Source organism: Bombina bombina, chromosome 4 (assembly GCF_027579735.1).
Source record: "Bombina bombina isolate aBomBom1 chromosome 4, aBomBom1.pri, whole genome shotgun sequence".
Lineage (NCBI taxonomy): Eukaryota > Metazoa > Chordata > Amphibia > Anura > Bombinatoridae > Bombina > Bombina bombina.
Window position 1 is genome coordinate 126,841,632 of NC_069502.1, and position 27,454 is coordinate 126,869,085.

The 27,454-nt window shown below is 41.7% G+C and overlaps 1 protein-coding gene across 1 annotated transcript in view; it reads left to right on the forward strand.

Annotated features, from left to right (window-relative positions):
* Positions 1–27,454, forward strand: part of ATAD2B (ATPase family AAA domain containing 2B) — an 823,789-nt gene that overhangs the window by 607,015 nt on the left and 189,320 nt on the right. Inside the window, exons 22-23 of the mRNA XM_053711168.1 lie at positions 11,809–11,931; positions 12,215–12,352. Of these exons, the coding sequence (XP_053567143.1) occupies positions 11,809–11,931; positions 12,215–12,352 (261 nt within the window). The remainder of the gene's footprint in view (positions 1–11,808; positions 11,932–12,214; positions 12,353–27,454) is intronic.

Here is a 27,454-nt window from a genome sequence, read left to right on the forward strand (position 1 = left end):
CGTTTTTGTTTAATTGCGGTTTCACCTTTATTAAAGTGTTTTCCAAGCTTTCTTGTCTCATTACTAGTCTTTTAAACATGTCTGACATAGAGGAAACTCCTTGTTCAATATGTTTGGAAGCCATTGTGGAACCCCCTCTTAGAATGTGTACCAAATGTACTGATATTTCTATAAACTATAAAGACCATATTATGGCGCTTAAAGATTTATTTCCAGGGGATTCTCTGACTGAAAAGAGGGAGATTATGCCATCTAACTCTCCCCATGTGTCAGAACCTATAACTCCCGCTCAAGTGACGCCAAGTACATCTAGCGCGTCTAATTCTTTTACCTTACAGGACATGGCGGCAGTTATGAATGCTACCCTCTCAGAGGTATTCTCCAAACTGCCAGGGATACAAGGAAAGCGAGACAGCTCTGGGGCAAGAATTAATACAGAGCATTCTGACGCTTTATTGCCTGTGTCCGATATACCCTCACAATGCTCAGAAGCCGAGGCAGGTGAGCTATCTGTGGGTGACATTTCAGACTCGGAAGGCGTTACTTCAGTCTGATTCTGAGATGACAGCGTTTAAATTTAAGCTTGAACACCTCCGCTTATTGCTTAGGGAGGTTTTAGCGACTCTGGATGACTGTGACCCCATTGTGGTTCCAGAGAAATTGTGTAAAATGGACAAATACTTTGCCAGTACCTGTTTACACCGATGTTTTTCCAGTCCCTAAGAGGTTTTCGGAAATTATTACTAAGGAATGGGATAGACCAGGTGTGCCGTTCTCTCCCCCTCCTGATTTTAAAAAGATGTTTCCGATAGATGCCACCATACGGGACTCGTGACAGACGGTTCCTAAGGTGGAGGGAGCAGTCTCCACCCTAGCTAAGCGTACAACTATCCCTGTCGAGGACAGTTGTGCTTTCCTAGGTCCTATGGATAAAAAATTGGAGGGTCTCCTTTAAGAAATTTTTTATACATCAAGGTTTTATTCTCCAACCTCTTGCATGCATTGCCCCAGTTACTGCTGCAGCGGCTTTTTGGTTTGAGTCTCTTGAGGAGGCTCTACAGGTGGAGACCCCATTAGATGATATTTTAGACAGGATTAAAGCTCTTAAGTTAGCTAGCTCCTTTTTTTTTTACGCCATTTTTCATTTAGCCAAGCTAACGGCTAAGAATTCAGGTTTTACCATTTTGGCGCGTAGGGCGCTATGGCTCAAGTCCTGGTCAGCAGACGTTACTTCAAAGTCTAAGCTTCTTAACATCCCCTTCAAGGGACAGACCCTATTCGGGCCCGGTCTGAAGGAGATCATTTCTGATATTGCTGGAGGAAAAGGTCACGCCCTTCCTCAGGATTGGTCCAATAAGTTAAGGACCAAACAGAATAATTTTCGTTCCTTTCGAAACTTCAAGAGTGGCGCAGCTTCAGTTTCCTCTAAAAGCAAAACAACAGGGAAATTTCGCCCAGTCCAAACCAGTCTGGAGACCTAACCGGGCTTGGAATAAGGGGAAGCAGGCCAAGAAACCTGCGGCTGCCTCTAAGACAGCATGAAGGAGTAGCCCCCGATCCGGGACCGGATCTAGTGGGGGGCAGACTCTCTCTCTTCGCCCAGGCTTGGGCAAGAGACGTCCAGGATCCCTGGGCATTAGAGATTGTTTCCCAGGGATATCTTCTGGACTTCAAAGCTTCATCTCCAAAGGGGAGATTTCATCTCTCACATAAAGAGAGAGGCATTCTTACGTTGTGTTCAAGACCTGCTGGTTATGGGAGTGATCCACCCAGTTCCAAAGCAGGAACAGGGGCAGGGCTTCTATTCATATCTGTTTATAGTTACTTTCAGACCAATCTTGGATCTCAAGATCCTAAACAAATTTCTCAGGGTCCCATCCTTCAAGATGGAGACTATCCGAACCATCCTCCTTATGATCCAGGAGGGTCAATATATGACTACCGTGGACTTAAAGGATGCTTATCTCCACATTCCGATTCACAAAGATCATCATCAGTTCCTCAGGTTCGCCTTCTTAGACAGGCATTACCAGTTTGTGGCTCTTCCCTTCGGGTTAGCCACGGCACCAAGAATCTTTACGAAGGTTCTAGGGTTCCTACTGGCGGTTCTAAGGCCACGGGGCATAGCGGTGGCTCCTTACCTAGACGACATTCTGATACAGGCGTCAACTTTTCAAATCGCCAAGTCCCATATGGACATTGTTCTGGCCTTTCTGAGGTCTCACAGGTGGAAGGTGAACAAAGGAAAGAGTTCTCTCTCCCCTCTCACAAGAATTTCCTTCCTAGGAACACTGATAGATTCAGTAGAAATTAAAAAAAATTCTGACAGAGGTCAGGTTATCAAAGCTTCTAACTTCCTGCCGTGCTCTTCATTCCACTTCTCGGCCGTCAGTGGCTCAGTGTATGGAAGTAATCGGCCTAATGGTAGCGAAAATAGACATTGTTCCGTTAGCCCGCCTACATCTCAGACCACTGCAACTTTGCATGCTCAATCAGTGGAATGGGGATTACACAGATTTGTCCCCTCTGCTAAATCTGGATCAAGAGACCAGGGTTTCTCTTCTCTGGTGGTTCTCTCGGGTCCATCTGTCCAGGGGAATGAGTTTCCGCAGGCCATAGTGGACTATAGTCATGACAGATGCCAGCCTTCAACTCCCTGAAGGCTCGGGGTTCGTGGACTCGGGAGGAAGCCCTCCTTCCGATAAACATTCTGGAACTAAGAGCGATATCCAATGCTCTTCAGGCTTGGCCTCAACTAGCTGCGGTCAGGTTCATCAGATTTCAGTCGGACAATATCACTACTGTAGCCTATATCAACCATCGGGGGGGACAAGAAGCCCCCTGGCAATGATGGAGGTTTCAAAGATAATTCTATGGGCAGAGGTTCACTCTTGCCAACTCTCAGCTATCCATATCCCAGGAGTAGAGAACTGGGAGGCGGATTTTCTGAGTCGGCAGACTTTTCATCCGGGGGAGTGGGAGCTCCATCCGGAGGTATTTGCCCAGCTGATTCAACTATGGGGCAAACCAGAAATGGATCTGATGGCGTCTCGTCAGAACGCCAAGCTTCCCTGTTACAGGTCCAGGTCAAGGGATTCCCAGGCAGCGCTGATAGATGCTCTAGCAGTGCCCTGGTCCTTCAGCCTGGCTTATGTGTTCCCACCATTTCCTCTCCTCCCTCGTCTGATTGCCAAGATCAAGCAGGAGAGAGCTTCAGTGATTTTGATAGCACCTGCGTGGCCACGCAGGACTTGGTATGCAGATCTGGTGGGCATGTCATCCCTTCCACCATGGACTCTGCCGCTGAGGCAGGACCTTCTACTCCAAGGTCCATTCAAACATCCAAATCTAATTTCTCTGCGGCTGACTACTTTGGAGATTGAACGCTTGATTTTATCAAAACGTGTTTTCTCCGAGTCGGTCATTGATACCTTAATTCAGGCTCGAAAGCCTGTCACAAGTAAAATCTATCATAAGATGTGGGGTAAATATCTTCATTGGTGTGAATCCAAGGGTTACTCATGGAGTAAAGTCAGGATTCCTAGGATATTATCTTTTCTCCAAGAAGGATTGGAGAAGGGTTTGTCAGCTAGTTCCTTAAAGGGACAGATTTCTGCTCTGTCTATTCTTCTGCACAAGCGTCTGGCAGATGTTCCAGACGATCAGGCGTTTTGTCAGGCTTTAGTTAGAATCAAGCCTGTGTTTAAACCTGTTGCTCCGTCATGGAGTTTAAATTTAGTTCTTAAAGTTCTTCAAGGGGTTCCGTTTGAACCTCTGCATTCCATAGATATCAAGCTTTTATCTTGGAAAGTTCTGTTTTTGGTAGCTATCTCTTCGGCTCGAAGAGTTTCAGAGTTATCTGCCTTACAGTGTGATTCCCCTTATCTGATATTCCATACAGATAAGGTAGTGTTGCATACCAAACCTGGATTTCTTCCTAAGGTGGTATCTAATAAGAATATCAATCAGGAGATTGTAGTTCCGTCACTGTGTCCTAATCCTTCAAAGAAGGAAAGTCTATTACACGATCTTGACGTGGTTCGTGCTTTAAAGTTTTATTTACAAGCTACTAAGGATTTTCGACAAACATCTGCATTGTTTGTTGTCTACTCTGGACAGAGGAGAGGCTAAAAGGCTTCGGCATCTTCTTTCTTTTTGGCTGAGAAGCATAATCCGTTTAGCTTATGAGACTGCTGGCCAGCAGCCTCCTGAAAGAATTACAGCTCAATCCACTAGAGCGGTAGTTTCCACATGGGCTTTTAAAAATGAGGCCTCTGTTGAACAGATTTGTAAGGCGGCGACGTGGTCTTCGCTTCATACTTTTTCTAAATTCTACAAATTTGATACTTTTGCTTCCTCAGAGGCTATTTTTGGGAGAAAGGTCTTGCAGGCAGTGGTGCCTTCCATTTAAGTTCCTGCCTTGTCCCTCCCTTCATCCGTGTCCTAAAGCTTTGGTATTGGTATCCCACAAGTAATGGATGAACCCGTGGACTGGATACACCTTACAAGAGAAAACAAAATTTATGCTTACCTGATAAATTTCTTTCTCTTGTGGTGTATCCAGTCCACGGCCCGCCCTGTCATTTTAAGGCAGGTGTTTTTTATTTTTAAACTACAGTCACCACTGCACCCTATAGTTTCTCTTTTTTCTTGCTTGTCTTCGGTCGAATGACTGGGGGTGGCAGTTAGGGGAGGAGCTATATAGACAGCTCTGCTGTGGGTGTCCTCTTGCAACTTCCTGTTGGGAAGGAGAATGTCACACAAATAATGGATGAACCCGTGGACTGGATACACCACAAGAGAAAGAAATTTATCAGGTAAGCATAAATTTTGTTTTTTAAAGATACAATGAATCCACAGATTTCATCCTTGTGGGATATCGCCTCCTGGTCAGCAGGAGGAGGCAAAGAGCACCACAGCACAGCTCCAGTCATTCTCTTTGCCTGTGTTAGTGATAGGAAGAGGTAAAGTGAGGTGTTAGTTTAGATTCTTCAATCAAGAGTTTATTAATTTTAAAATGGTACCAGTGAGTGCTATTTTATTATAGGGTGTAGCTGTATTCCTTGTCACGAATCACCTTACAATACAGATAAAATAGAGAGGTAGGGATAGCGCTATAAGCCAAGAGAATGTGGGGTATATCTGGTATTTTAATAAGTAATAATGTTACTCTGTTTGACCTTCTATCTAATAGTTAAGATAATCCAAAATTTGTAATAATTTGTTATTAGATAGCTCAGTGTGGTAGAATGTGATACTAAAAGATATTCTATATATACAAGGGTTGGTTAACAATTGTAGTTGCTGACTAGCAGGGCCTTATGACCACGAGTAAACCTTGATGGTGTCTAACAATTAACAGATTCTGTTATAGATGAATAGGATTTAATGTTGCACAGAAATAAAAATACATTTTACAGCTCATATAAACAGTCTAACACATAAAAAAACAATTTAAAAATGACTAAAATGTATTTAAAATAGGAATCTGTTCCTATTGGATGCCGGCATCTAAAAAGTGTAAGTATACTTATCGTGGTGTACATAGGTTAAATATTTACAATGACGTAATTGACAGCCTTAGCGTGGTACATCTGTTTCTGTTTACAATTTACAATGGTTATCAGTCCCAGTGTATTTTGAGGGTTTCCACAATATATCACCAGTATGTGTTTGGTTTGACTACATGCCAAAGCGATATATTTCTCCTTAAATGTACAAACTTATCTTCTTTTTGCAGTGTAACTTGCAGTATCCGTTCCCCGACTCTGTGTAATTCAGTCTGCGGTTTGGAAAACAGCCGCTGTTACAAAGTATCAGTCTTGTTTGGTTTGTAGTTCCGTTTTTTTTTAACTGACAGAAGTGATCGCAGTGATCCGTTGATGTAGTCCAGGTGTGATACGATAACAAACCGCTTTCCAACTTTTGTCTTAAGCATACCAGACTGGTTTAAGATTATTCAGAGAGTGTATTGCGGATCATGGGACAGGAATTACACATATGGAGTCTATTCCTATTTTTTGGATATAGCTCGATGTACCTGCCCTACCGTCAAATAGAATCAGTCTTACCAACTGGAGGTGAATCAAATAGTGAGTGTCCAGAGCAAGCTAATCTCTATGCGTTTCAGCCGCCAGGGGCCTTTATCCTTTGACAGTTTAGAGAGCAAATTTTCTTTAATAAAAATTTGTCAAAAGCGGATGCTTCTCAGGGTTCTGCTCATGAGATTCAGAGTATGCCGCAGCTTTCTCCCCAAGCGCCACAGCCCTTAACGCACGCTCAAGCGGCACCAAGTTCCTCGGCAGCTTCTGCTGCGATCACACTGCAGGACATAGCCGCAGTTATGTCATCTACACTTTCAGAGGCGTTATCTGCCTTTCCCGTATTTCAAGGCAAACGCAGTAGGAAGGAAAACCACATGGTCAATTCAGCTTCTGATGCTTTGATGGTGATCTCAGATGTACCTTCCCAGGGCTCTGAATTGGAGGGTATGGAGGTCCTATCCGAGGGTGAACTTTCTGACTCAGGAAGTGTCTTACCACTGACGGATTCAGATGTGGTTTCTTTCAGGTTTAAGCTTGAACACCTCTGCCTTTTATTAAGGTAGGTTTTGGTGACTCTGGACGACTTTGATTCAATTGTGGTTCCTCCAGAGAAATTGAGTAAGTTGGACAGATATTTAGAGGTCCCTTCTTATTCTAATGTTTTTCCAGTTCCTAAGAGGACTTCAGAAATTTATTGCTAAGGAATGGGAGAGACCGGGTATTCCATTTTCCCCTTCTCCCGTTTTCAAGAAAATGTACCCTATAGCTGACGCTATTAGGGACTCTTGGCAGACGGTCCCTAAGGTGAAAGGAGCTATTTCCACCTTGGCTAAACGAACTACTATCCCTATCGAGGATAGTTGTACTTTCAAAGAACCTATGGATAAGAAATTGGAGGGTCACCTTAAGAAGATCTATGTTCATCAGGGGTTGCTATTGCAACCGGCGGCCTGCATTGTTACGGTTACGAGTGCGGCTGCTTATTGGTTTGATGCTTTGGAAGAATCTCTTAAAACTGAGACTTCTTTGGAAGAAACAAGATAAGATTAAAGCTCTTAAATTAGCTAATTCATTTATTAGAGATGCTTCTTTGCAGATTACCAAATTGGCGGCTAAGAGTTCAGTGTTTTCCATCTTAGCACGCAGAGCCTTATGGTTGAAATCTTGGTCTGCAGATGTGTCATCTAAGTCTAAGCTTTTGGCTATTCCTTACAAGGGGAAGACCCTGTTTGGACCTGACTTGAAGGAAATTATTTCTGACATCACAGGAGGCAAGGGTCATCTCCTCCCTCAGGATAGGAAATCCAAGCAGAGAGGTCGACAGAGTAATTTTCGTTCCTTTCGAAACTTCAAGGGAATCCCCCCTTCCTCTATTCACAAACCAAGTCTACCTGGAGACCCACTCAGTCTTGGAACAAGGGTAAACAATCCAAGAAGCCTGCTGCTGCTCCCAAGTCAGCATGAAGGGTTGGCCCCCGATCCGGGACCGGATCTAGTAGGGGGCATACTGTCTTTCTTCATCCAGGCTTGGGTGAGAGATGTTCAGGATCCCTGGGCATTAGAGATAGTGTCTCAGGGATACAAGCTGGAATTCAGAAATTCTTCCCCCAGAGGAAGGTTTCTTCTTTCTCGATTGTCTGTAGACCAGATAAAAAGAGAGGCGTTCTTACGTTGTGTAAGAGACCTCTCCTCCATGGGAGTAATCTGTCCCGTTCCAATTTAGGGACAGGGGTTTTATTCAAATCTTTTTGTAGTTCTCAAAAAAGAGGGAACCTTCAGACCTATCTTAGATCTCAAGAGTCTAAAAAAGTTTCTCAGAGTTCCATCTTTCAAGATGGAAACCATTCGTACCATTGATCCAGGAAGGTCAATTTATGTCAACGGTGGATTTAAAGGATGCGTGCCTTCATGTTCCTATCCACAGAGATCATCACAAGTTCCTGAGGTTTGCCTTTCTGGACAAACATTATCAGTTTGTGGCTCTCCCTTTCGGTCTGGCCACGGCACCCAGAATTTTCACAAAAGTTCTGGGGTCTTTATTGGCGGTTCTAAGGCCGCGGGGCATAGCGGTGGCGCTTATCTGGACGATATACTGATCCAGGCGTCATTTCAACTGGAGAGGTCCCATACTGACATTGTGCTTTCCTTCCTAAGGACCCACGGGTGGAAGGTAAACCTGGAAAAGAGTTTGTTAGTTCCTCAGAAAAGGGTGCCCTTTCTGGGAACTGTAGTCGACTCTATTTCAATAAAGATTTTTCTGACGGAGGTCAGAAAGTAAAAAATTCTGAATACATGTCAACTCATTCAGTCCAATCGTCGTCCGTCAGTGGCTCAGTGCATGGAGGTGATCGGATTGATGGTGGTGGCAATGGACATAGTTCTATTTGCTCGTTTCCATCTCAGGCCTCTGCAATTAAGCATGCTCAGGCAGTGGAATGGAGATTATATAGATTTGTCTCCTCAAATAAATCTAGATCAGGAGACAAGGGACTCTCTTTTATGGTGGTTGTCGCTGGATGATCTATCCCAGGGGACATGCTTCCGCAGACCCTCATGGGTGATAGTGACAACGGATGCCAGTCTGTTGGGATGGGGAGCAGTCTGTAACTCCCTAAGGGCTCAGGGTGTATGGACTCAGGCAGAGTCTCTCCTTCCCATCAATATCCTAGAGTTGAGAGCAATATTCAATGCGCTTCGGGCTTGGCCTCAGTTGGCTTCGGCACAATTCATCAGATTCCAGTCGGACAACATAACGACTGTAGCTTACATCAATCGTCAGGGAGGAATGAGGAGTTCCTTAGCGATGACAGAAGTAGCCAAGATAATTCAGTGGGCGGAGTCTCACTCTTGCCATCTGTCAGCGATCCACATTCCCATTCATCCGGGAGAATGGGAACTCCATCCGGAGGTATTTTCCAACCTGATTCTCAGATGGGGCAGGCCGGAGTTGGATCTCATGGCATCTCGTCAGAATGCCAAGCTTCCGAGATACGGGTCCAGGGATCCCCAGGCTAAGCTGATAGATGCCTTGGCAGTGCCTTGGTCTTTCAGCCTAGCTTATGTATTCCCTCCATTTGCTCTCCTTCCCCAGGTGATTGCTCGAGTCAAACGGGAGAAGGCATCGGCGATCCTCATCGCCCCTGCGTGGCCTCGCAGGATGTGGTATGCCGATCTGGTGGACATGTCATCTCAGCCACCGTGGAAGCTCCTATTGAGGAAAGACCTTCTCATTCAGGGTCCCTTCCATCATCCGAATCTAGTTTCTCTGCAGGTGACTGCTTGGAGATTGAATGCTTAATTTTATATAAACGAGGGTTTTCTGATTCGGTCATAGATACCTTGATTCAGGCACGTAAGCCTGTTACTAGGAAAATTTACCATAAGATATGGCGTAAATATCTTTATTGGTGTGAATCCAAGGCCTACTCATGGAGTAGGATTAGGATTCCCAAGATTTTGTCTTTTCTCCAAGAAGGATTGGAGAAGGGGTTGTCAGCAAGTTCTTTAAAATGTCAGATTTCTGCTTCAACTATTTTGTTACACAAGCGTCTAGCAGATGTTCCAGATATACAATCTTTTTGTCAGGCTCTGTCTAGAATCAGACCTGTATTTAGACCAATTGCTCCTCCTTGGAGTTTGAATTTAGTTATTAGAGTTCTCCAAGGGGTTCTGTTTGAACCTATGCATTCCATAGATATTAAGTTATTATCTTGGAAAGTTTTATTTTTGGTTGCTATTTCTTCTGCTCGAAGAGTATCTGAGCTTTCGGCATTACAATGTGATTCTCCTTATCTTATTTTCCATTCGGATAAGGTGGTGTTACAAACTAAACCTGGTTTTCTGCCTAAGGTTGTTTCAGATAAAAATATTAATCAGGAAATTGTTGTTCCTTCCTTGTGTCCTAATCCTTCTTCTAAGAAGGAGAGTCTGTTACATAATTTGGACGTGGTCCGTGCTTTGAAGTTCTACTTACAGGCGACTAAGGATTTTTGTCAATCGTCTTCCTTGTTTGTCGTTTTTTCAGGGAAACGTAGGGGTCAGAAAGCTACGGCTACCTCTTTCTTTTTGGCTGAAGAGTATCATCCGTTTTGCATATGAGACTGCTGGACAGCAGCCTCCTGAACGAATTACTGCTCATTCCACAAGGGCTGTGGCTTCCTCATGGGCATTCAAAAATGATGCTTCTGTTGAACAGATTTGCAAAGCTTCAACTTGGTCGTCTCTTCACACTTTTCAAATTTTACAAATTTGATACCTTTGCCTCGGCTGAGGCTGTCTTTGGGAGGAAAGTTCTTCAAGCAGTGGTGCCTTCCGTTTAGGTTCCCTATCTTGTCCCTCCCTTTTCATCAGTGTACTATAGCTTTGGTATTGTATCCCACAAGTAAGGATGAAATCCGTGGACTCATCGTATCTTTAAAAAGAAAAGGAAATTTATGCCCACCTGATAAATTTTTTTCTTTTTAGATACGATGAGTCCACGGCCCACCCTGTTTTATGAGACAGGTCTTTATTTTTGTTAAACTTCAGTCACCTCTTCACCTTGGCTTTTCCTTACTTTTCCTAACTTCGGTCGAATGACTGGAGTGGGAGGGAAGGGAGGAGCTATATATACAGCTCTGCTGTGGTGCTCTTTGCCTCCTCCTGCTGACCAGGAGGCGATATTCCACAGGTAAGGATGAAATCCGTGGACTCATCGTATCTAAAAAGAAACAAATTTATCAGGTAAGCATACATTTCCTTTTCCTCCCTACATACATACTTTTTCTAAATTCTACCCTTCTGATGTTTTTGCTTCTGCTGAAGCCGCTTTTGATAGGCAAGTACGTAAGGCAGCTTTTTCTTGGTATTTAAATTGTTCTGAATTAAAAACAAACTAATCATCCAATCTATTTTTCCCACCCAGATTACTTGTGGACTCCACAGTTTTGAATATTAGTTTCCATGAGTAATGGATCGTGGGCTTTCACCACCTACTTGAAAGAAAATATATTTTATGCTTACCTGATAATTTACTTTCTTTCATGGGTGAGAGTGGCCATAACCCCCCCCCCCCCCCCCATTATTTTTCTATTTTGATTGGGGGGTTTTATGGCGGCCGTTTAAATATGCACCCATTTTTCCTGCTCCTTATTTGCATTGCTCTTATTTTCTTTTGCTACCTTGGCTATATGTCATACTAGTTTCCAGTATAAAGGGAGGGATTTTAAGGGCTCTAGAAGTTTTGGGATCTTTGCCTCCTTCTAGTGGCCAGGAGTATAATTCCCAGGAGTAATGGATTGTGGCATAAATTATATTTTTCAATTTATTTCTATTAAGTTTGCTTTGTGCTCTAGGTATCCTTTGAGCATGCGTGTGTCTTTATTACTCTATAGTAGCAGCGTCTCCAGCATTGTTTTTAGCAGTTGCATACACTGCTGCTATAAAATGAGGACACTTGCACGCTCCTTAGCTTTTATGAGCCTAGCTAGATTTAATCCTCAACAAAGGATACCAAGAGCACTAAGAAAAAATAATAGTAAACTAGAAAGTTGTTTACAATTGCATGCTCTATCTAATCCATTATGGTTTGAATTTGTCTTTACAGTCCCTTTAAACAAAATGGTAAAAATAAGCTCTTCAATTCACTAAGGTCACTACATTTATTTTAATTCTCCCGTATAGATTTCCATGTCTGTACCTCCAAAATGCGGTTAATGATTTAGTTTTGGATGTTTTTGTAATTCTCTCTTTAATAAAATTTCAAATGCACTGTTGTGTTTTGTAGATAAGATTATTAGACACCGTGCATGCAATCTGAAGGATACTGCACATGCCATTATTGCTGCTGAACTTGATCCAGAGTTCAATAAACTTTGTGAAGAGGTTAAAGAATCCAGAACCAAAAGAGGTAAATCTGATCCTTTATAATACTGTTTTTATTATTTTATATAGAGCTTGACAATTTATTCTAAATAATATTGGTTACTTTATTAATGTTAAAATATTTGACCGCTTTTACAAGACGTACAGTTTAATTGAAGTTAGGAATAGTGGGAACAATTTGCATTCTTTTAAGTTGTTATAAACCATTCTTGCTTCATACAGGCAACTGCAGTTCAGAATAAAGCCAAAATATTTGTTTGGTGTCATCTAGGAAAATTGTAAAATATCTTCTTATCGCTTATGTGCAGGTTTGACGGTGACTTCAGAGCAAATAAATCCTCAAAGTTCTGTAGCTCGCAGACTAGATACTGGTGCTGAAGAAGCGTTGCAGAACAAACATGGAACTGTGTTAGATGTTGGAAACCAATCTGGAGGTAAATGTACGTGTGAGTACTCTCTAATCATTGTATGCATGCTCCACTAGCAAAAGCAATTGTAAGCACTGTTCACCAGCATGTAAGTATGTTTATGAAGTGTGCTTGTTACCTTCTGAGCTGATGTCAAAGCAAATTTAACATCCATTTTCAACTTTTAACTTCTCCTGCTAGCTTTTCTTCGTCCTTTAGCTATATACAATTATATATTCATCTGTTTGTTTACTTAGTGTGTATATGTTTAACCATTATTTTGTAACTATTTCCTTTTTACTTCCATACATATAAAATTCCATTTCAGGTTGCAAACATATTTTGTAAGTAGTGGATTATATAATATCCCCGATTGTCACTTTTAGATTTGTATCTGAGGTGAGTGTATGTGTATGTATATTCATATTCTTTACTGCTTAATTGATGCTAACAGAGCAAAAATATGATGTATGTGTGTATAAATATATATATATATATTTCTTTCATGTAATTAGCAAGAGTCCATGAGCTAGTGACGTATGGGATATACATTCCTACCAGGAGGGGCAAAGTTTCCCAAACCTCAAAATGCCTATAAATACACCCCTCACCACACCCACAATTCAGTTTTACAAACTTTGCCTCCGATGGAGGTGGTGAAGTAAGTTTGTGCTAGATTCTACGTTGATATGCGCTCCGCAGCAAGTTGGAGCCCGGTTTTCCTCTCAGCGTGCAGTGAATGTCAGAGGGATGTGAAGAGAGTATTGCCTATTTGAATGCAGTGATCTCCTTCTACGGGGTCTATTTCATAGGTTCTCTGTTATCGGTCGTAGAGATTCATCTTACCTCCCTTTTCAGATCGACGATATACTCTTATATATACCATTACCTCTGCTGATTCTCGTTTCAGTACTGGTTTGGCTTTCTACAAACATGTAGATGAGTGTCCTGGGGTAAGTAAATCTTATTTTCTGTGACACTCTAAGCTATGGTTGGGCACTTTGTTTATAAAGTTCTAAATATATGTATTCAAACATTTATTTGCCTTGACTCAGAATGTTCAACTTTCCTTATTTTTCAGACAGTCAGTTTCATATTTGGGATAATGCATTTGAATTAATCATTTTTTTCTTACCTTCAAAAATTTGACTCTTTTTTTCCCTGTGGGCTGTTAGGCTCGTGGGGGCTGAAAATGCTTCATTTTATTGCGTCATTCTTGGCGCGGACTTTTTTGGCGCAAAAATTCTTTTCCGTTTCCGGCGTCATACGTGTCGCCGGAAGTTGCGTCATTTTTTTGACGTTATTTTGCGCCAAAGATGTCGGCGTTCCGGATGTGGCGTCATTTTGGCGCCAAAAGCATTTAGGCGCCAAATAATGTGGGCGTCTGATTTGGCGCTAAAAAATATGGGCGTCGCTTTAATCTCCACATTATTTAAGTCTCATTTTTTATTGCTTCTGGTTGCTAGAAGCTTGTTCTTTGGCATTCTTTCCCATTCCTGAAACTGTCATTTAAGGAATTTGATCAATTTTGCTTTATATGTTGTTTTTTCTCTTACATATTGCAAGATGTCTCACGTTGCATCTGAGTCAGAAGATACTACAGGAAAATCGCTGTCTAGTGCTGGATCTACCAAAGCTAAGTGTATCTGCTGTAAACTTTTGGTAGCTATTCCTCCGGCTGTTGTTTGTATTGATTGTCATGACAAACTTGTTAAAGCAGATAATATTTCCTTTAGTAATGTACCATTGCCTGTTGCAGTTCCCTCAACATCTAAGGTGCAGAATGTTCCTGATAACATAAGAGATTTTGTTTCTGAATCCATAAAGAAGGCTATGTCTGTTATTTCTCCTTCTAGTAAACATAAAAAATCTTTTAAAACTTCTCTCCCTACAGATGAATTTTTAAATGAACATCATCATTCTGATTCTGATGACTCTTCTGGTTCAGAGGATTCTGTCTCAGAGGTTGATGCTGATAAATCTTCATATTTATTTAAAATGGAATTTATTAAAGCTCCTGTGGTTATTCCAGAAGTTTTTCCTGTTCCTAATGCTATTTCTGCAGTAATTTCCAAAGAATGGGATAAATTGGGTAATTCATTTACTCCTTCTAAACGTTTCAAGCAATTATATCCTGTGTCGTCTGACAGATTAGAATTTTGGGACAAAATCCCTAAAGTTGATGGGGCTATTTCTACCCTTGCTAAACGTACTACTATTCCTATGTCAGATGGTACTTCGTTTAAGGATCCTTTAGATAGGAAAATTGAATCCTTTCTAAGAAAAGCTTATCTGTGTTCAGGTAATCTTCTTAGACCTGCTATATCTTTGGCTGATGTTGCTGCAGCTTCAACTTTTTGGTTGGAAACTTTAGCGCAACAAGTAACACATCATGATTCTCATGATATTATTATTCTTCTTCAGCATGCTAATAATTTTATCTGTGATGCCATTTTTGATAATATCAGAGTTGATGTCAGGTTTATGTCTCTAGCTATTTTAGCTAGAAGAGCTTTATGGCTTAAAACTTGGAATGCTGATATGGCTTCTAAATCAACTCTACTTTCTATTTCTTTCCAGGGTAACAAATTATTTGGTTCTCAGTTGGATTCTATTATTTCAACTGTTACTGGTGGGAAAGGAACTTTTTTACCACAGGATAAAAAATCTAAAGGTAAAAACAGGGCTAATAATCGTTTTCGTTCCTTTCGTTTCAACAAAGAACAAAAGCCTGATCCTTCATCCTCAGGAGCAGTTTCAGTTTGGAAACCATCTCCAGTCTGGAATAAATCCAAGCCAGCTAGAAAGGCAAAGCCTGCTTCTAAGTCCACATGAAGGTGCGGCCCTCATTCCAGCTCAGCTGGTAGGGGGCAGGTTACGTTTTTTCAAGGAAATTTGGATCAATTCTGTTCACAATCTTTGGATTCAGAACATTGTTTGAGAAGGGTACAGAATTGGTTTCAAGATGAGACCTCCTGCAAAGAGATTTTTTCTTTCCCGTGTCCCAGTAAATCCAGTAAAAGCTCAAGCATTTCTGAATTGTGTTTCAGATCTAGAGTTGACTGGAGTAATTATGCCAGTTCCAGTTCCGGAACAGGGGATGGGGTTTTATTCAAATCTCTAAATTGTACCAAAGAAGGAGAATTCCTTCAGACCAGTTCTGGATCTAAAAATATTGAATCGTTATGTAAGAATACCAACGTTCAAGATGGTAACTGTAAGGACTATCTTGCCTTTTGTTCAGCAAGGGAATTATATGTCCACAATAGATTTACAGGATGCATATCTGCATATTCCGATTCATCCAGATCATTATCAGTTCCTGAGATTCTCTTTTCTGGACAAGCATTACCAGTTTGTGGCTCTGCCGTTTGGCCTAGCTACAGCTCCAAGAATTTTTACAAAGGTTCTCGGTGCCCTTCTGTCTGTAATCAGAGAACAGGGTATTGTGGTATTTCCTTATTTGGACGATATCTTGGTACTTGCTCAGTCTTTACATTTAGCAGAATCTCATACGAATCGACTTGTGTTGTTTCTTCAAGATCATGGTTGGAGGATCAATTTACCAAAAAGTTAATTGATTCCTCAGACAAGGGTAACCTTTCTGGGTTTCCAGATGGATTCAGTGTCCATGACTCTGTCTTTAACAGACAAGAGACGTCTAAAATTAATTACAGCTTGTCGAAACCTTCAGTCACAATCATTCCCTTCGGTAGCCTTATGCATGGAAATTCTAGGTCTTATGACTGCTGCATCGGACGCGATCCCCTTTGCTCGTTTTCACATGCGACCTCTTCAGCTCTGTATGCTGAATCAATGGTGCAAGGATTACACAAAGATATCTCAATTAATATCTTTAAAACCGATTGTTCGACACTCTCTAACGTGGTGGACAGATCACCATCGTTTAATTCAGGGGGCTTCTTTTGTGCTTCCGACCTGGACTGTAATTTCAACAGATGCAAGTCTCACAGGTTGGGGAGCTGTGTGGGGATCTCTGACGGCACAAGGAGTTTGGGAATCTCAGGAGGTGAGATTACCGATCAATATTTTAGAACTCCGTGCAATTTTCAGAGCTCTTCAGTTTTGGCCTCTTCTGAAGAGAGAATCGTTCATTTGTTTTCAGACAGACAATGTCACAACTGTGGCATACATCAATCATCAAGGAGGCACTCACAGTCCTCTGGCTATGAAAGAAGTATCTCGAATTTTGGTTTGGGCGGAATCCAGCTCCTGTCTAATCTCTGCGGTTCATATCCCAGGTATAGACAATTGGGAAGCGGATTATCTCAGTCGCCAAACGTTGCATCCGGGCGAATGGTCTCTTCACCCAGAGGTATTTCTTCAGATTGTTCAAATGTGGGAACTTCCAGAAATAGATCTGATGGCGTCTCATCTAAACAAGAAACTTCCCAGGTATCTGTCCAGATTCCGGGATCCTCAGGCGGAGGCAGTGGATGCATTATCACTTCCTTGGAAGTATCATCCTGCCTATATCTTTCCGCCTCTAGTTCTTCTTCCAAGAGTAATCTCCAAGATTCTGAAGGAATGCTCGTTTGTTCTGCTGGTAGCTCCGGCATGGTCTCACAGGTTTTGGTATGCGGATCTTGTCCGGATGGCCTATTGCCAACCGTGGACTCTTCCGTTAAGACCAGACCTTCTGTCTCAAGGTCCTTTTTTCCATCAGGATCTGAAATCCTTAAATTTAAAGGTATGGAGATTGAACGCTTGATTCTTGGTCACAGAGGTTTCTCTGACTCTGTGATTAATACTATGTTACAGGCTCGTAAATCTGTATCTAGAGAGATATATTATAGAGTCTGGAAGACTTATATTTCTTGGTGTCTTTCTCATCATTTTTCTTGGCATTCTTTTAGAATACCGAGAATATTAGTTTCTTCAGGATGGTTTAGATAAGGGTTTGTCTGCAAGTTCCTTGAAAGAACAAATCTCTGCTCTTTCTGTTCTTTTTCACAGAAAGATTGCTATTCTTCCTGATATTCATTGTTTTGTACAAGCTTTGGTTCGTATAAAGCCTGTCATTAAGTCAATTTCTCCTCCTTGGAGTTTGAATTTGGTTCTGGGGGCTCTTCAAGCTCCTCCATTTGAACCTATGCATTCATTGGACATTAAATTACTTTCTTGGAAAGTTTTGTTCCTTTTGGCCATCTCTTCTGCCAGAAGAGTTTCTGAATTATCTGCTCTTTCTTGTGAGTCTCCTTTTCTGATTTTTCATCAGGATAAGGCGGTGTTGCGAACTTCTTTTGAATTTTTACCTAAAGTTGTGACTTCCAACAACATTAGTAGAGAAATTGTGGTTCTTTCATTATGTCCTAATCCTAAGAATTCTAAGGAGAAATCGTTGCATTCTTTGGATGTTGTTAGAGCTTTGAAATATTATGTTGAAGCTACTAAATCTTTCCGAAAGACTTCTAGTCTATTTGTTATCTTTTCCGGTTCTAGAAAAGGCCAGAAAGCTTCTGCCATTTCTTTGGCATCTTGGTTGAAATCTTTAATTCATCTTGCCTATGTTGAGTCGGGTAAAACTCCGCCTCAGAAAATTACAGCTCATTCTACTAGGTCAGTTTCTACTTCCTGGGCGTTTAGGAATGAAGCTTCGGTTGATCAGATTTGCAAAGCAGCAACTTGGTCCTCTTTGCATACTTTTACTAAATTCTACCATTTTGATGTATTTTCTTCTTCTGAAGCAGTTTTTGGTAGATAAGTACTTCAGGCAGCGGTTTCAGTTTGAATCTTCTGCTTATGTTTTTCATTAAACTTTATTTTGGGTGTGGATTATTTTCAGCAGGAATTGGCTGTCTTTATTTTGTCCCTCCCTCTCTAGTGACTCTTGTGTGGAAAGATCCACATCTTGGGTAGTCATTATCCCATACGTCACTAGCTCATGGACTCTTGCTAATTACATGAAAGAAATATAATTTATGTAAGAACTTACCTGATAAATTCATTTCTTTCATATTAGCAAGAGTCCATGAGGCCCGCCCTTTTTTTGTGGTGGTTATGATTTTGTATAAAGCACAATTATTCCAATTCCTTATTTTATATGCTTTCGCACTTTTTTATCACCCCACTTCTTGGCTATTCGTTAAACTGAATTGTGGGTGTGGTGAGGGGTGTATTTATAGGCATTTTGAGGTTTGGGAAACTTTGCCCCTCCTGGTAGGAATGTATATCCCATACGTCACTAGCTCATGGACTCTTGCTAATATGAAAGAAATGAATTTATCAGGTAAGTTCTTACATAAACTATGTTATATATATATCACACAAGTATATCATATTTCTCTTGTTAAGTGTATCCAGTCCACGGATCATCCATTACTTGTGGGATATTCTCCTTCCCAACAGGAAGTTGCAAGAGGATCACCCACAGCAGAGCTGCTATATAGCTCCTCCCCTCACTGCCATATCCAGTCATTCTCTTGCAACTCTCAACAAAGATGGACATAGTAAGAGCAGAGTGGTGTATTATAGTTAGTTTTTTAACTTCAATCAAAAGTTTGTTATTTTTAAATGGTACCGGAGTGTACTGTTTCATCTCAGGCAGCATTAGAAGAAGAATCTGCCTGTGATTTCTATGATCTTAGCAGAAGTAACTAAGATCCACTGCCGTTCTCACATATTCTGAGGAGTGAGGTAACTTCAGAGGGGGAATGGCGTGCAGGTTTTCCGGCAATAAGGTATGTGCAGTTAATATATTTCTATGGATGGAATTTGCTAGAAAAATGCTGCTGATACCGGATTAATGTAAGTTAAGCCTTAAATGCAGTGATAGCGACTGGTATCAGGCTTATTAACAGAGTTACATACTCTTATAAAAGTGTAATATAAAGCGTTTGCTGGCATGTTAATCGTTTTTATATATGTTTGGTGACAAAACTTATTGGGGCCTAGATTTTTTCCACATGGCTGGCTTGATTTTTGCCTAGAAACAGTTTCCTGAAGCTTTCCACTGTTGCAATATGATTGGGAAGGGCCTATTTTAGTGATTTTCTGTGCAGCTAAAAATACTGACAGACATTCAGCTTCCCTCTGCATGATACAGGACATCTCTGAAGGGCTCAAAAGGCTTCAAAGTCGTGTTTGAGGAGGGTAACAATCACAGTAGACTGTGGCAGTTGTTGTGACTGTGTTTAAAAAACGTTTTTGTCATTTATTATTCTGTTTTTGTTATTAAGGAGTTAATCATCCATTTGCAAGTGGGTGCAATGCTCTGCTGACTTGTTACATACACTTGTAAAGATTTTGTTAGTGTAACTGCCTTTTTTCACTGTTATTTCAAATTTTGTCAATTTGTTTCTCTTAAAGGCACAGTAACGTTTTTTATATTGTTTGTTAACTTGCTTTAAAGTGTTTTCCAAGCTTGCTAGTCTCATTGCTAGTCTGTACAAACATGTCTGAAACAGAGGATACTTGTTCATTATGTTTAAAAGCCATGGTGGAGCCCCATAGGAGAATGTGTACTAAATGTATTGATTTCATCTTAAACAGTAAAGATCAGTCTTTATCTATAAAAGAATTGTCACCAGAGGGGTCTGTCGAGGGGGAAGTTATGCCAACTAAAAAATCAGCGCTCCCTACTTCGTGCAGTCTGTCAAGCAATGAACAATGATTGCAGTAAAAAATGGAAATGATCAAATGGTAGTTAAAATGAAAAATATTAATGTTCAGAATGGATGATATGATATTCAAAAGTAATGGGTGAGGAAATGAGTCAATGAAGATGATAAAAGGAAGGAAAAAAGCGGAGGGATGAGCACAATGTGGTTGCACAGTACCGTATCTCTAGGAAATCCTATAGAGTCAGTCGATAGTCCTGGTACTCACAACCACAGAATTGTAAGGTCGGTGTGAAGATCTTTGAAATCAGGTGAACTTTTCCCTCCTCTCTTTGCTGTGGCACCGTAATTTCTGGTAATGTGTAGCTCAAATGAGACTCCAAGTACTGTGTCGCGCTTGAAGTGTGCCTGTTGATGGAAGCAGGATCCATCTTTGTTTTCTGCATAGAAACCGTTTTCTGAGCTTCCCCACTGTTGTAATATGAGTGGGAGGGGCCTATTTTAGCGCTTTTTTGCGCAGTAAAAATTCAGTCACAATCTGTCTACTTCATCCTCCATGATCCAGATCGTCTCTAGAGAGCTCAGGGGTCTTCAAAATTCATTTTGAGGGAGGTAATCAGTCACAGCAGACCTGTGACAGTGTGTTTTGACTGTGAGAAAAACGTTAATTATTAAATTGTTAATCCGTTTTTGGGTATTAAGGGGTTAATCATCCATTTGCTGGTGGGTGCAATCCTTTGCTAACTTAATACATTTACTGTGAAAAATTGGTTGCTATAACTATTTTGGTTCATTGTTATTTCAACTGTGACAGCTTTTTGTGCTTCTTAAAGGCACAGTAGCGTTTTTTATATTGCTTGTAAATTTATTTAGAAAAGTATTTCCAAGCTTGCTAGTCTCATTGCTAGTCTGTTTAAACATGTCTGACACAGATGAATCTCTTTGTTCACTATGTTTAAAGGCCAATGTGGAGCCCAATAGAAATTTATGTACTAATTGCATTGATGCTACTTTAAATAAAAGTCAATCTTTACATGTAAAGAAATTATCACCAGACAACGAGGAGGAAGTTATGCCGACTAACTCTCCTCACGTGTCAGTACCTTCGCCTCCCGCTCAGGAGGTGCGTGATTTTGTGGCGCCAAGTACATCAGGGAGGCCCTTACAAATCACTTTGCAAGACATGGCTACTGTTATGACAGAAGTATTATCTAAATTGCCAGAATTAAGAGGCAAGCGCGATAGCTCTGGGTTAAGGACAGAGCGCGCGGATGAGGTGAGAGCCATGTCAGATACTGCGTCACAGTTTGCAGAACGTGAAGACGGAGAGCTTCATTCTGTGGGTGACGGATCTGATCCAGGGAGACTGGATTCAGAGCTTTCTAATTTTAAATTTAAGCTTGAGAACCTCCGCATATTGCTAGGGGAGGTATTAGCGGCTCTGAATGATTGTAACACGGTTGCAATTCCAGAAAAATTATGTAGGTTGGATAGATACTATGCGGTACCGGTACTGACGTGTTTCCTATACCTAAAAGGCTTACAGAGATTATTAGCAAGGAGTGGGATAGACCTGGTGTGCCCTTTTCCCCTCCTCCCATATTTAGGAAAATGTTTCCTATAGACGCCACCACACGAGACTTATGGCAGACGGTCCCTAAGGTGGAGGGAGCAGTTTCTACTTTAGCTATGCGTACCACTATCCCGGTGGAGGATAGTTGTGCCTTTTCAGATCCAATGGATAAGAAATTAGAGGGTTACCTTAAGAAAATGTTTGTTCAACAAGGTTTTATCTTACAGCCCCTTGCATGCATTGCGCCTGTCACTGCTGCGGCGGCATTCTGGTTTGAGTCTCTGGAAGAGGCCATTCGCACAGCTCCATTGGATGAAATTATGAACAAGCTTAAAGCACTTAAGCTAGCTAACGCATTTGTTTCTGATGCCGTCGTATATTTAACCAAACTTACGGCTAAGAACTCCGGATTCGCCATCCAAGCGCGCAGAGTGCTATGGCTTAAATCCTGGTCAGCTGACGTGACTTCTAAATCTAAATTGCTTAATATTCCTTTCAAAGGGCAGACCTTATTCGGGCCCGGCTTGAAAGAAATTATAGCTGACATTACGGGAGGTAAGGGCCGTGCTCTACCTCAGGACAGGGCCAAATCAAAGGCCAAACAGTCTAATTTTCGTGCCTTTCGTAACTTCAAGGCTGGAGCAGCATCAACTTCCTCCGCTCCAAAACAGGAAGGAGCTGTTGCTCGTTACAGGCAGGGCTGGAAAGTTAACCAGTCCTGGAACAAGGGCAAACAGGCCAAGAAACCTGCTGCTGCCCCCAAGACAGCATGAAGAGAGGGCCCCCTATCCGGAAACGGATCTAGTGGGGGGCAGACTTTCTCTCTTCGCCCAGGCTTAGGCAAGAGATGTCCAGGATCCCTGGGCGTTGGAGATCATATCTCAGGGATATCTCCTGGACTTCAAAACTTCTCCTCCACGAGGGAGATTTCATCTTTCAAGGTTATCAGCAAACCAAATAAAGAAAGAGGCGTTTCTACGCTGTGTACAAGACCTTTTTCTAATGGGGGTGATCCACCCAGTTCCGCGGACGGAACACGGGCAGGGATTCTATTCAAATCTATTTGTGGTTCCCAAGAAAGAGGGAACCTTCAGACCAATCTTGGACTTAAAAATCATAAACAAATTTCTAAGAGTTCCATCATTCAAAATGGAAACTATTCGAACCATCCTTCCCATGATCCAAGAGGGTCAGTACATGACCACAGTGGATTTAAAGGATGCCTACCTTCACATACCGATCCACAAGGATCATTATCGGTACCTAAGATTTGCTTTCCTAGACAGGCATTACCAGTTTGTAGCTCTTCCCTTCGGATTAGCTACGGCTCCAAGAATCTTTACAAAAGTTCTGGGCTCACTTCTGGCGGTACTAAGACCGCGAGGCATAGCGGTGACTCCGTACCTAGACGACATTCTGATACAAGCGTCAAGTTTTCAAACTGCCAAGTCTCATACAGAGATAGTTCTGGCATTTCTGAGGTCGCATGGGTGGAAGGTGAACATGGAAAAGAGTTCTCTATTACCACTCACAAGGGTTCCCTTCCTAGGGACTCTTATAGATTCTGTAGAAATGAAAATTTACCTGACAGAGGCCAGGTTATCAAAACTTCTAAATGCTTGCCGTGTCCTTCATTCCATTCCACACCCGTCAGTAGCTCATTGCATGGAAGTAATCGGCTTAATGGTAGCGGCAATGGACATTTGCGCGCCTGCATCTCAGACCGCTGCAATTGTGCATGCTAAGTCAGTGGAACGGGGATTACTCAGATTTGTCCCCCCTACTAAATCTGGATCAAGAGACCAGAGATTCTCTTCTATGGTGGCTCTCTCGGCCACATCTGTCCAAGGGGATCACCTTTCGCAGGCCAGATTGGACGATTGTAACAACAGACGCTAGGCTGGGGCGCAGTCTGGAACTCCCTGAAAGCTCAGGGATTATGGACTCAGGAGGAGAAACTCCTCCCAATAAATATTCTGGAATTAAGAGCAATATTCAATGCTCTCCTAGCTTGGCCTCAGTTAGCAACTCTGAGGTTCATCAGATTTCAGTCGGACAACATCACGACTGTGGCTTACATCAACCATCAAGGGGGAACCAGAAGTTCCCTAGCGATGTTGGAAGTCTCAAAGATAATTCGCTGGGCAGAGTCTCACTCTTGCCACCTGTCAGCGATTTACATCCCAGGCGTAGAGAACTGGGAGGCGGATTTTCAAAGTCGCCAGACTTTTCATCCGGGGGAGTGGGAACTTCATCCGGAGGTCTTTGCTCAACTGATTCATCGTTGGGGCAAACCAGATCTGGATCTCATGGCGTCTCGCCAGAACGCCAAGCTTCCTTGTTACGGATCCAGGTCCAGGGACCCGGGAGCGGTGCTGATAGATGCTCTGACAGCCCCTTGGGTCTTCAACATGGCTTATGTGTTTCCACCATTCCCGATGCTTCCTCGTTTGATTGCCAAGATCAAACAGGAGAGAGCTTCGGTGATTCTGATAGCGCCTGCGTGGCCACGCAGGACCTGGTATGCAGACCTTGTGGACATGTCGTCCTGTCCACCGTGGTCTCTGCCTCTTAGACAGGACCTTCTAATTCAGGGTCCTTTCAAACATCCAAATCTAATTTCTCTGAGGCTGACTGCATGGAGATTGAACGCTTGATTCTATCAAAGCGTGGATTCTCGGAGTCGGTTATTGATACCTTAATACAGGCTAGGAAGCCTGTTACCAGAAAAATTTACCATAAGATATGGCGTAAATATTTATATTGGTGCGAATCCAAGAGTTACTCATGGAGTAAGGTTAGGATTCCTAGGATATTGTCCTTTCTACAAGAGGGTTTAGAAAAAGGCTTATCTGCTAGTTCGTTAAAGGGACAGATTTCTGCTCTGTCTATTCTTCTACACAAACGTCTGGCTGAAGTTCCAGACGCTCAGGCTTTTTGTCAGGCTTTAACTAGGATTAAGCCTGTGTTTAAGACTGTTGCTCCGCCGTGGAGCTTAAACTTAGTTCTTAATGTTCTTCAAGGCGTTCCATTTGAACCCCTTCATTCTATTGATATCAAGCTGTTATCCTGGAAGGTTTTGTTTTTGATGGCTATTTCCTCGGCTCGAAGAGTCTCTGAGTTATCTGCCTTACATTGTGATTCTCCTTATCTGATTTTTCATTCAGACAAGGTAGTTCTGCGTACTAAACCTGGGTTCTTACCTAAGGTTGTTTCTAACAGGAATATCAATCAAGAGATTGTTGTTCCATCTCTGTGTCCTAACCCTTCTTCAAAGAAGGAACGACTTTTGCATAATTTGGACGTAGTCCGTGCCCTGAAGTTCTATTTGCAGGCAACTAAAGATTTTCGTCAAACTTCTTCCCTGTTTGTCGTTTACTCTGGACAGAGAAGAGGTCAAAAGGCTTCGGCTACCTCTCTCTCTTTATGGCTTCGTAGCATAATACGTTTAGCCTATGAGACTGCTGGACAGCAGCCTCCTGAAAGGATTACAGCTCATTCTACTAGAGCTGTGGCTTCCACCTGGGCCTTTAAAAATGAGGCCTCTGTTGAACAGATTTGCAAGGCTGCGACTTGGTCTTTGCTTCACACCTTTTCAAAATTTTACAAATTTGACACTTTTGCTTCTTCGGAGGCTATTTTTGGGAGAAAGGTACTTCAGGCAGTGGTTCCTTCTGTTTAATGTTCCTGCCTTGTCCCTCCCTTCATCCGTGTACTTTAGCTTTGGTATTGGTATTCCATAAGTAATGGATGACCCGTGGACTGACTACACTTAACAAGAGAAAACATAATTTATGCTTACCTGATAAATTTATTTCTCTTGTAGTGTAGTCAGTCCACGGCCCGCCCTGTCTTTAAGGCAGATCTAAATTTTAATTAAACTCCAGTCACCACTGCACCCTATGGTTTCTCCTTTCTCGTCTGCTTTGGTCGAATGACTGAATATGACATGTGAGGGGAGGAGCTATATGGCAGCTCTGCTGGGTGATCCTCTTGCAGCTTCCTGTTAGGAAGAGATATATTCCATAAGTAATGGATGACCCGTGGACTGACTACACTACAAGAGAAATAAATTTATCAGGTAAGCATAAATTATGTTTTTGACAAAGTCCAGAAACCTATAGGCTCTTATGAAAATACAAGTCACACTACCTCCAATTTCAAAAATATGGAGGATAAATCAAGACCTTTTAAAAGCAATGGTGATAACAACAAGATATCATATCATAGAAAAGAGTTACAAGTTAACAATCGTACACCTAGGGGACAAATACATCAGAATTCATATATTCCACACAATAGACCTAACCATCATTCTGATCACACTGCCCCTGACATCCCTCCAAGGAGACATTTTGAACCACCTAACAAACAGAGTACATATACCCATAATAGATATGAACATCCCCACTACTATAGGGAAGATGACTATAATTGGGATACACAGGGAGCTAGACCGAGAGCAATTGATCAATATCAAAATGAACAACATCATACTCAATATACACAGAGAAATCATAATGATAAATATTTTTTAGGGAGGGAGGGGGAACCCTCAACCAATATAGACCCTCATATCTACCAAAGAACAAGGGAGAAACGAGACAACCAAAATTCATTAGAAATTTTAAACACAACCCACAACCAAAAGAGAAAAAGAACAAGCGAGGGACAAGAGCAGGAAGAAAGGTACAACTAGTTAAAACTAGAAGGGAACAAAATAAGATAAATAGAGATAATATTTTCAATTTATCAGATAGAAAATTGGACACAAATGAGACCAATCTTCTGGCTAAAGGGCTGAACTATGCTCCTAAAGCTGGCCCCAATAAATTTCAAACATATATTGATCTACAGCAGTACATAAGGAAGTTAACATTGAAACTGTATTTTATAAAAAAACCTCCATACACCAATAACAATACACAATATATAACGTCCAATCCAACGGAATTGAAAGAATCTAATAACTTTATTTCAAGTACGGGTTCTAGTAATAGCCCAACCAGTACACCTCTACCCCTCAGCCTGCCCACCCTAGATACAGGCACCAGTTTGGAGCCTGATCTGGATTGGAGTCACCATGAAGATGATAACCCTAAAATTATCCAAACACATTTTAAAAGAAAATCATCCTTTTATCCAGTAGGGGCTCAAGGGGAATATATCAGCATCTTTAACAAATTGGTCAATGATGATTTTTCCAAATTATGGGAACAAAATAAAGGGAAATGGGTAAATAGATTTAATGACAACCTCACTAGGGAGGAGAGACACACATTATCCAATCTAAAAGCAGACACCAGTATAGTTATAAGGGCTGCAGACAAGGGAGGGGGGGGGTAGTCATTTAGAACAGGTCCGATTACACCAAGGAAGCGTTCAATATCCTTGGTGACTCAAAAACATACAAAAAATTTATTTTATTTTTTTAAAATTCTGTTTTATTGAGGACAAGAGATATTGCACAAATACAGTTATGTCATTACATCCAGGACAACATTTACATGAATAAATAGGCAGTTATACAACTGAGTATAAATTGTTGCAATGTACCAAAATGTCGTATATCATATATCAATCTCTCAGGTCCTTTTTCTGGTTTTTACAGTTATTCTATGACAGTTTTCCTTTAGGATAATAACTTTCCCTTCCCTATTCCCACCCCCCTTAAACCTTAATTAACCACCAACATTTGCGCCTAGTATTTATGCGCAGTCATTTCCAGCATTCTATACGGTTGCTGTTTCAATTTATACTGTGCGGTCCGGAAAAAGAGGGAGAGGAAGAGAGAGAAAAAAAAAAAAAATTCTACTCACACATCAAAGGGTCTACAAGGGTCAGGGGTAGGGGGTGAGCAGGAGGGGGTAGGGGCCATAGAGCAGTCTCATCATCCTAGATAGCGGTATTCTCTCTCCCCCCCCCGCCCCCTCGTGTTTGTTGTAGGAATGTCCATTCTCCCCTTAAAGAGGCCGTCAACATGTATTC